The 10,674-nt window shown below is 53.0% G+C and overlaps 1 protein-coding gene across 2 annotated transcripts in view; it reads left to right on the top strand.

Moving 5' to 3' along the window:
• Positions 1 to 8,959: 8,959 nt before the first annotated feature.
• IGFBP4 (insulin like growth factor binding protein 4) overlaps positions 8,960 to 10,674 on the top strand; it is a 14,090-nt gene continuing 12,375 nt past the window's right edge. For both annotated transcript variants that reach the window (XM_017497143.1, XM_017497144.2), the window contains exon 1: positions 8,960 to 9,486. In XM_017497143.1, coding sequence (XP_017352632.1) covers positions 9,138 to 9,486 — 349 coding nt within the window. In that variant the 5' untranslated portion in view covers positions 8,960 to 9,137. The remainder of the gene's footprint in view (positions 9,487 to 10,674) is intronic.

Here is a 10,674-nt window from a genome sequence, read left to right on the forward strand (position 1 = left end):
TTTTATTAAATGGGGCATAACTGGAAGCAGGGCACTCTTTCCACCCACTTGGTACAGTTTCTCATAACAATCCTGTGAGCTGCGTATTTCGCAGATGAGGAAATAGAGGCATGCAGTTACTCCCTTTCCTCTCTTGTAATCCATTCACCTTTCCTGGAGGCCCTTCCCTACTTTTCCAAGTGGGGTTGGGATGTCTGGTCACCACCAATCTTGGGAGGCCTCTCAGGCCGGGATGTTCTTCTGGAAAGGGAGCAGAGGAAGGTTGGGAAGAAGTGGGCAGGGGTGAGGAGGAGAGAAAGGATGAGGCAGAGATGTTGGCCTGAAGGATCCTGGCTCTAGCTATGCAATGATGGGACCAGAAGAGAGGTCTGGGAATATGCAGAAGGCATGACTGGTGCTACCTGGGAGCTCCTACTCTTGTGGGGAAAGGGGGAGGCATGCAGCTAGGGGTCAGGGCCCTGTGTGCATGGGTGTAGGATATCACTCTGGAGGTCCAGCACACTCTGGGGAGTTTGCTTATGGAGTCTAAAGACCCCTCTGTGGGGGCCTCTCTAAGCCTAAAGCCTTTTTGGAGGTCTCTCTGGATTCAGAGGTCCCTTGGTCTCTTTAGGATTTCCTAAGGGGAAGGTGGCACTTTGTTCCCCCGGGTGGGGGAAGCAGAAGTCAGGGCCTGGAGGCCCTCCTGGGAATGTGGACAGGGTGTCTTCTCTGATTCTGGGGCTCTGATCTGTCAGGTCATCGCCTTTTGACTCAACACATGTCAGGGAAGCAGGGGAAAAGATTTCCCAGCCAACCTCTGGCTATCTCTGCTCAGAGTCCCCTGGGCATCACTGCTTTTGCAAGTGTCCTCTGCAAGATTTTCCCAGGTTGCACTTTCTTCTTCTCCCCCTACCCCCATCTTTCTCGAGTTCTGAGCCCATAGCTCACTGTCATAGAACGCTGAGATTGTAGCAGGCAGTGAATGCATTTGGCCCAAGTCTTGGCTCGATTACTTGCTAACTGTATGCTCTTGGGTTAGCCTCATCACTTCTCGGGATGGTGACAGAACTCTCATAGGCCCAGCATCATTCACTGGCTTGTCTCCTGCTCAGGCTTTGGACAATGAGAAAGCACTCCTGTTGGTGCCAGTTGGCCTGGAAACAGTGCAGGCTCCAGAGTGTTGGAAGCCATGCCAGCACGGGGCCTTGGACCATGCAAAAGGACTCCAGAGGTCCTAGATTCCCAGATTGCCAGAGCTGGAAGGGGCTTCACAATTCAATGAATTCCCCTCCCCCATTTTACAGATGGCCAAACTGAAGCTGAGGAACGGGAAGTGGTCACAAAGCTGGTAAGTAACAGAGCTGGCTGGCCTGGAGATAGAAAACCAGATACTGGCCAGCCCAACTGCAGATGGCTCTCCTCTCCCCTCCCTTTCTCTTGCCTGGATGTTCACCTCTGAAGCCATGTGTTTCCAGGGAAAGACTCAGGCTCCTTACTCTGGGGCTGGGCTGGTCCAGACCTCCCTCTGCACTGTGTTGTTTCTATGGAGAACCGGACTCTTCTGATCTGGTCTCTCCAAGTATGGGGCCCTGGTGGGCAGCAAGGCAGCTGTACTGGTGTACCATTGCTCAGCCCACACCTAGGGTGACTGTGGGGGTGCCCTGTCTGGGACCTGGATGTCAGCTGACAGGGAGGAGAGCTAGAGTCCCCCATTCAGTGTGGGCGCAGTGGACATTCCAGGGCAATCAGGAAAGGGGCTAGGAGGCCAAAGTTATGAGGAGGCCTGGGGCCTAGTCCCCTACCAATGCCACCTCTGCCCTGATCCCCCCACCCAGCTGGTACTCTGTGTCAGACTCTCTTGCCCTTGTTGGCATTAGAGTGTTCTGGCAGCTGTTTTGGAAGGCAGTAAAGCACAGGGGCTAATCATACAGACTCTGGAGCCAGACTGCCTGGGTTCACATTCCTGTTCTTCTACTTGCTGTGTGATTCTGAGTAAGTTACAAACCTCTCCACGCTTCCTCTTCCCCGTCTTAGAAAGGGATGATGATAGCACCTACTTCATGAGGTTGCTGTGACATGCACATGAGTGAAGCACCTGAGCCATGTCCTGCATATAGTCCATGAGCATTGTGTTCACTTTCATTGTTATGTATGGTTTGTCTGCTCCATCAGACAACATGCTCCCTAGGGCAGGCATCAACTAAGGGATTCCCTGAGGGCAGGACTGTGTCTTTCCCCATGAGAATTGAGCTTGCTTTTTTCCTATCTTTTCTTTTGAGATGGAGTTTCACTCTTGTTGCCCAGGCTGGAGTGCAATGGCACAATCTTGGCTCACAGCAACCTCTCCCTCCTGGATTCAAGCGATTCTCCTGCCTCGGCCTCCTGAGTAGCTGGGATTACAGGCATGTGCTACCATGCCTGACTAATTTTTGTATTTTTAGTAGAGATGGGGTTTCTTCATGTTAGTCAGGCTGGTCTTCTCCACATGGCTGACAGCCCCTGGTGGCAAGACCTGTGTCTCCCTCACTGAATTAGAGGCTCTCGGAAGACGGGATTTAGTGTCCCCCTTCAGCCTGCAAGTGTCTGAGAGAGGCTGTATAAAGACCATGAGGCCAGGCATGGTGGCTCATGTCTGTAATCCTAGCACTTTGGGAGGCCAAGGCAGGTGGATCGCTTGAATGCAGGAGTTCAAGACCAGCCTGGGCAACAGGGCAAAACTTCATTTCTACAAAAAAACAAAAAAACAAAACTAGTCTCAAACTCCTGACCTCAGTCTCCCAAAGTGCTGGGATTACAGGAATGAGCCACCGCACTTAGCTTCCCTATCTTTTCTCTCTCTCTCTCTCTTTTTTTGAGACGGAGTTTCGCTCTTGTTGCCCAGACTGGAGTGCAATGGCGTGATCTCGGCTCACCGCAACCTCCGCCTCCTGGGTTCAGGCAATTCTCCTGCCTCAGCCTCCTGAGTAGCTGGGATTACAGGCATGTGCTACCATGCCCAGCTAATTTTTGTATTTTTAGTAGAGACGGGGTTTCACCATGTTGACCAGGATGGTCTCGATCTCTTGACCTCGTGATCCACCCGCCTCGGCCTCCCAAAGTGCTGGGATTACAGGCTTGAGCTACCGCGCCCGGCCCTCTCTCTTTTTTTGACGGAGTCTCCCTCTGTCGCCCAGGCCTGCAGTGCAGTGATGCAATCTTGGCTCACTGCAACCTCCGCTTCCTGGGTTCAAACGATTTTCATGCCTCAGTCTCCCGAGTAGCAGAGATTACAGGCACCCACCACCACACCTGGCTAATTTTTGTGTTTTTAGTAGAGATGGGATTTCACCATGTTGGCTAGGCTGGTCTTGCTCAAGTGATCCGCCTGCCTCAAACTCCCAAAGTGCTGGGATCACAGGTGTGAGCCACTGTGCCCAGCCTCTTCCTATTTATTCTCTAAGACACCCAGCCTGCAGAGGTTGGAAATTGTACCAACAGGGAAGCCAATGAGACTTTCTAAGCAACAAGCCGGCTAGGGTGGGAGGTGGAGGAGGATGGGAGGGAGTAGGCATTTTCTTCATCCATTCATTCATCAGTGTCTTCCCAGTCCTCAGGGTGCCCAGGAGGCAGGGACAAACAAGGATGCTGTGGGAGAGGAGGTTTCATTTTTTGGTAAAGCCCTGGGCTAAGAAAAATGGCAGGGAAGGAGGGCCAGGTTTTCGCCCTGGAGAGGCTCCTAGTTGGGGCTCCCAGTTCACAAGGAGACATCAGACAGGAGGAAAAAAACCAACAACCAGCACTGCACCTGCACCCTCTCCTTGGGTTCCAGAGCCTCTTCTCATTCATTATTTTGTTTTTTCTTCCAACTGTTTTGTAGAATGTAAGCCCATTTCTCTCTCTCTCTCTCAATATATATATATATATATGTGAAAAATTTTTAATTAATTAATTTTTTGAGAGGGAGTTTTGCTTTGTCACCCAGGCTGGAGTGCGGTGGTGCCATCTCGGCTCACTGCAGCCTCTGCCTCCTGGGTTCAAGTGATCCTCCTGCTTCAGTCCCCTTAGTAGCTGAGATTATAGGTGCATGCCACCATGCCCAGCTAATGTTTGTATTTTTAGTAGAGACAGGGTTTCACCATGTTGGCCAGCCTGGTCTCGAACCCCTGAGCTTCAACTGATCCACTCGCCTTGGTCTCCCAAAGTTCTGGGTTTACAGGCAACACAAGACTTTCAGGATTAAGCAATTCCTGGCCAAGCTCTTAAGAGGCTGTGTTGCAAGTTGAACCCAAGTCCTCTGACTCCAAATCCATGCTTTTTCTTTTTTGAGATGGAGTCTCACTCTGTCACCAGGCTGGAGTGCAGTGGTGTGATCTTGGGTCACTGCAACCTCCACCTCCTGGGTTCAAGCGATTCTCCTGCCTCAGCCTCTTGGAGTAGCTGGGACTACAGGCATGCGCCACCACGTTAAGCTAATTTTTGTATTTTTAATAGAGACAGGGTTTCATATTGTTGGCCAGGATGGTCTTGATCTCTTGACCTTGTGACCTACCCACCTTGGCTTCCCAAAGTGCTGGGACTACAGGCTTGAGCCACTGCATCTGGCCCCATGCTCTTTTTTAGAAACAATTTTATTTTTTATTATTTTATTTTATTATTTTTAATTTTTTTTGGAAATGAAAGGTCTCACATATTTATTACTGAACCCAGCCAACCAACTTCTTCATAACAGATCCAGAGAGGAAACTTTGTTCAAAATTCTCCAGATAGTGGTGACATTTTCAGCTTGATTTGGTAACATGATTGTGACCTTCAGACAGCATAAATATGTGTGCCATCTCATCTGTAATTTCTTATATACCCAGCTTGGTTCTTCTCCAATGTCTCCTTTTGGAGTTATACCTGCTTTTATTACCAGTTTTCATCTGAATCCACTGGGGAATGGATGATTTTGCTTTTGTTTTTTGGCCAGGAATCGCTTAATCCTGAAAGTCCTGTGAGAAGATACGGCGAGAAACGGAGTAAAGCACACACCACAATGGTGGAGAAAGGAAGAGAGCTATTTTTTATTTTTAAGAGACCAGGTCTCTCTCTGTTACCCAGGCTGGAGTGCGGTGGCACTTATAGCTCGCTGCAGCCTTGAACTCTTGGGCTCAAGGGACCCTCCTGCTTCAGCCTCCTGAATAGCTAGGACTACAGGCACATGCTACCTACCATAGCTGGCTAGTTTTTTTAAGACAGGGTTTTGCTCTTTTGCCCAGGCTGGAGTGCAGTGAGCTATCTTGACTCACTGCAGCCTTGACCTCCTGGGCTCAAGTGATTCTGCCACCTCAGCCTTCCGAGTAGCTAGGACCACAGGTGCATGCCGCAGCACCTGACTAGTTTTTGTAATTTTTTTTTTTTTGCAGAGACCAGGTTTTGCCACGTTGCCTAGGCTGGTCTTGAACTTCTGCGCTCAAACAATCCACCTGCCTTGGCCTCCCAAAGTGCTGGGATTATAGACGTGAGCCACCATGCCTCAACTCATGCTCTTTATACAGCCTCTCCCAGACACTTGCAGGCTGAAGGGGGACACTAAACCCAGTCTTCCGAAAGCCTCTAGTTCAGTGGGGGAGACACAGGTCTTGCCACAAGGGGCTGTCAGCCATGTGGAGAAGTTACAGTTCCCAGTAGGAGAGGGGTAGTAGGGAGCAAACGCTTGGCGTCTACTATGTGCCAGGCACTTTGCATAGGTCTCTCTCTCTCGTTCTTGCTGCAAAATCCCATTTTCCAGATAAGGCCTGAAGCTCAGAGAGCTCAAGTGATTTGTTTTAGGTTTCCTAGTGAGCCCAGTGACAGGGCTGGGGTCAGAATCCAGGTCATCCGGAGCCAACACTTTGCTGATTCTTGTAGCGTGGAAGGCCATTGGCTCCAGGATCATCTCTTTCAGGAAGGCTGTAGAACCGAGCACTTGTGGCTCTGGATCCCCATTGTGCCCCATGTGAGCACCTCCCAGGGCACCTGCACACTTCTCAGATGTGTTTTATTTACATACTATCTTCTCTCATTAAGCAGTGAGCTCCTTGAGGGCAGGGGGTGAGCTTGGTCATCTCTTCATCTCTAGTATGTAGCATAAAGCCTGAGTGTATTAGGTGTTCAATAAATGTGTGTTGCATGAATGGTGGGAGGTGCTTGGACAGTCTCTTCCTGCGCATCTTCCTGCCTTCTTGGCATTAACCCAGTGATGAGGGGTGGAAGGACACCAGAGGATGGATGGAGGGGCTGGGGTTGAGGTGTGGGAATCTGTCTCGTCTGGCAACCTTTCCAGATTTCCCACACTTACCTGCACTCATGCTTCATCCCAGGCATGTTGTGTGGTGTTGTCCGGCCTCTCCTGCACTCCTGCCTCTGTGTCCCGGCACCTTTACTCCTCTTGGGTTTGCTGACCAGGGTACGTGTCTGGCATTGGGAGCAGAACTATTCTTCTCCATTCCATTTTATTCTCACAAGAGCTTCAAGAGGCAGGAAGGGTAGAGTTGATCTACCTCCATGTTACAGCAGAGGTCAGTCAAACTCCAAGTTCACACAAGTTGGTGGCAGAACAGGGTCTAATGATGATGAAGGAGGGAGATGGCGTGGGGGCGGTTTTCTGAATCAGGCAGAGGCTGGGCTTCCCCAGGAACTTGAGGAAGCTGGTTCTGTTTGCCCTTCTCCAGGGCATGTGGGGCAGAAGGGTCCCCACTTCATCTGTGAGATGGAATGGAGAGAATCCCAGAATCTGGGCCCCGGGTGTCACTTTCCAGCCCTTCTGCAGTCTTGATGGTTGCCAGTAGGTGCCGTCAGTTTGCAACTTTTTGGTCTGTCCTGCAGGTCCGGCTGCAATCTCCCTGCAATCATCCTCGAAGTCTGCATTTGGAGAGAGTAGGAGGTAGTCCAACCCCTGTGAGGCTGAAAGACCCCTGTGCTGGGGTAAGAAGCAGGAAGAGGGTCCCTGAATTGCATTTCAGCTTGGCTGACCTACAGCTTTCTAGGCCAAGCCAAAAAAGAAAAAAAAATCCACAGTGGGTTACTGATTATTCCTGGACAGCACCCTTATCCTGAAACCAGCTCTAGTACAGCAGAAGCCTTTGTAGGGGAGGATGGTGTGAATTAGGGGGGCCTGAGAGAGAACCTAGGAGATAGAACTTTGCTCCAAATGCTACTTCAGGGCTCTTCTCAGTTTGGGCAGGATTGGGCAAGGCTGGGGGGAATAGGGGCATCAGTAGGATTTCACAGAGGGTCAAACCAGGCCCATTACTAGCCCAAGTAGCAACACTGGGTGAATTATAAAAGCATTCCTTCCTCAACATTTTTTTTTTTTTTTTGGTTTTTTTTTTTTTGAGACAAAGTCTTGTTCTTTCACCCAGGCTGAAGTACAGTGGTGCGATCTCAGCTCACTGTAACCTCTGCCTCCCAGGGTTCAGTGATTTTCCTGCCTCAGCCTCCCAAGTAGCTGGGATTACAGGCACATGCCACCATGCCTGGCTAATTTTTGTATTTTTAGTAGAGATGGGGTTTCACCATGTTGGCCAGGCTGGTCTTGAACTCCTGATTCCAGGTGATCCGCCTACCTTAGTGTCCCAAAGTGCTGGAATTACAGGCCTTAGCCACCATGTCCGGCCTTCTTTTTTTTCTTTTCTTTTTATTTTTCAGACGGAGTCTCACTCTGTTTCCCAGGCTGGAATGCAGTGGCATGATCTCAGCTCACTGAATCCCTGTCCCCGGGGTTCAATCAATTCTCCTGCCTCAGCCTCCCGAGTAGCTGGGATAAACAGGTGCCTGCCACCGCACCCGTCTAATTTTTGTGTAATTTTAGTAGAGACGGGGTTTCACCATCTTGGCCAGCTGGTCTTGAATTCCTGACCACGTGACCTGTCCGCCTTGGCCTCCCAAAGTGCTGGGATTACAGATGCGAGCCACCGCTCCTGGTCTTCTTCTTTTCTTCTTCTTCTTCTTTTTTTAAGAGACAGAGTTTTCTTCTTTCACCCAGGCTGGAGTGCAGTGGCACAATCCTTGCTCACTGCAGCCTCCAACTCCTGGGCTCAAGTGATCCTCCCGCCTCAGCCTCCAAAGTGCTGGGATTACAGGTGTGAGCCACTGCTCCAGGCCCTTCAAAATCCTTCACTGCCATCTGGTAAATGATCACAACAGCTCAACAAACACATAATGACTACAGGAATGGTGCCCCACTGGAATTGTTCAATGAAAAGCGTGCACATTGCAAGTGGCAGTCTCCCAGGCCTGCCTCCCTCCAGGAGGGGGTCTGAGAGGGCCTGAGAAGCAAACGTCCAGTAAGGAGGAAGAGGCTAGGCGGCCCCTCCCTCCCTGGGAAGGCAGGGAGGACCAGGGCCCAAATGAACCCTGGGGAGACTGCGGGGGGAGGGAGAGGTTGCAAAGGGCAAGGGGAAAGAGAGCCTGTTACCGTCTTAGGGCCACCAGGCCCCTCCGTGCCCCTAGCTGAGTGCCTGTACGCTTCACCCCACCTCACGAGGCTTTGTTTCCAGCGGTTGAGACTGGAAGCACTGGGGTGGGGTGGAAAGGCGGCTGCCCAGGGAGACCGGATCCAAGGGGCTGGGAGTCCGGGCTAGGAGGTCCCTTTCTCGGTGGGAGACTGAGGCCGCGTTGGCGGCGCGGGGCGAGACTCCTCCGAGGTCGGGAGAGGGGGCCCCGCAGCAGCCCCTTGGCTTCCCTTCTCCCTCGCCTCCCCTCCTGGGCTCCGGTTCAGAGGCACTCTGGGCGCCTGCCAAGGCTTCCAAACTGCGCCGCTTCCTTCTTCGGCAGAAAAGGGCTTTCAGATGCAGCGGCGGCGGCGGCGACTCGGGAGAGCGCCCCCTCCCCCTAACGGCCGCCTCTCCCTCTCCCCCTCGCCGGCCCCGGCTCCCCCACCTCTGGGAAGGCGCTGGGGGTGTGGCCAGGGACCAGTATAAAGTCCGGGGGAGCCGACCCGGGCCTCCGCTCAGCCCCCGGCCCCGTCGCCTCGCCGCCCGCCTGCTGACTTCTCCGCTCCGACTGCGTCCAACCGCCGGGCCGACCCATCTCCCCGAGCCCTCCGGGTCGGGTCCTCCAGGCGCTCCGGGCGCTGCCGCCGTGTGCCCTCCGCTGCCCGCTCGCGCGCCCGCGCTCCCCGCCCGCGCCCCGCGCCCGCGCCTAGTCTTCGCGCCATCATGCTGCCCCTCTGCCTCGTGGCCGTCCTGCTGCTGGCGGCCAGGCCCGGGCTGAGCCTGGGCGACGAAGCCATCCACTGCCCGACCTGCACCGAGGAGAAGCTGGCGCGCTGCCGCCCCCCCGTGGGCTGCACGGAGCTGGTGCGGGAGCCGGGCTGCGGCTGCTGTGCTACTTGCGCCCTGGGTTTGGGGATGCCCTGCGGGGTGTACACCCCCCGCTGCGGCTCGGGCCTGCGCTGCTACCCTCCCCGGGGGGTGGAGAAGCCCCTGCACACGCTGATGCTCGGGCAAGGTGTGTGCATGGAGCTGGCGGAGGTCGAGGCCATCCGGCAAAGCCAGCAGCCCTCTGGTAAGGTATCCCTGGCCTCCCAATTCCCTCCTGAATGCGCTCCCTTCCCAGCGGCTTCTTTCCATTCCAGCCGCCCTGGAAGGCCCTTTAAAATCCCCTGTGAGTTGAAGAGAAGGCAGGTACGTGGCAGGGCCCAGCTGGCATGGGACAGGCTCACAAAGGAAACTGCTACCGAGTCCCTAGCAGCCTGTTGCCAACACCAAGGGAGACTGTCCCATTGCTCCATCTCAAACCTTCAAGGGTTGTCTATTTGATAAGGGGGTCCCAGTGGGAGACCTGGCTGCTGGAGCAAGAGTGGCAGATTAAGGTCCAGTTAAGCCAGCTGTCTAGGGCCAGAGGACAGGAGGATGGTGGTGGAGTGTGTGTTGGGGAGGATGGGGGAGGAGGAAAAGCTTTCTGTTCTTGATCCAGGCCGAGGGTGGAACCCCAGGGGTCTGGGGAGCCGGGGCCTGAACTTTTTACATGGTCCTGTGGTGGAGTGGGACATACAAATTAGAGGGACTTTGGCAGTGAGGGGCATTAGACTTGCCCTTCCCTAAAGCGCAGAGCCATGTCACCTTGTTGTTTGAGAGGTGGTGGGAAGACAGAAGCCCCTCTGCCAGGCCTGGGCATCTCTGCCTTCTCTGCTATACAGGCCTCCTGTTCGTTTCTCCAGGCAGGTGTGATTTGACGTGTCAGAAAATGTTGGCTCCCGGCCTAGAGCTGCAGAAGCCTCATGTGTGTGGGATGGGGAATAGAGAAGGGGATGGGGGGGCCAGGGCAGAGAAACAGAAAGAGATAGAGACTCTGAGAAGGCCCTTGCCCTACCCACATTCTTACACTTTCTTTGTTTTTCAGTGAACCTTTCTCAGTTTCTCCTTAGACTCTGTCTCTTTCCTTTGTTCTCTTGCTCTTTTTTTCTTCCTGATTCGTCTCTCAACCTCTGGTTTATCTCGCGTTCTCTGTTCCTCAGTGTCTTCTGCCCATCACGCCTTTCTTTCTCTACCTTATTCTGTGTTTCTGTTTCAGTTGCTCTGCTTCTCTCCCTCTTTTTCTGTTGCTCTTTCTCTGTGGTCTCTGCCCCTGTTTTTGTCTTTCTCTGTTTCTTTGGGAATCTCTTTGTCTGCTTTTCTGTATCTATGCCTCTGTTTCTCATTCCCTCTCTGACTCTGTTTTGCTCTTCTGTGCCTCTGTCTGTTTCTGTCTCTT

This window comes from Cebus imitator, unplaced genomic scaffold (genome assembly GCF_001604975.1).
Source record: "Cebus imitator isolate Cc_AM_T3 unplaced genomic scaffold, Cebus_imitator-1.0 Scaffold228, whole genome shotgun sequence".
Taxonomy (NCBI): Eukaryota; Metazoa; Chordata; class Mammalia; order Primates; family Cebidae; genus Cebus; species Cebus imitator.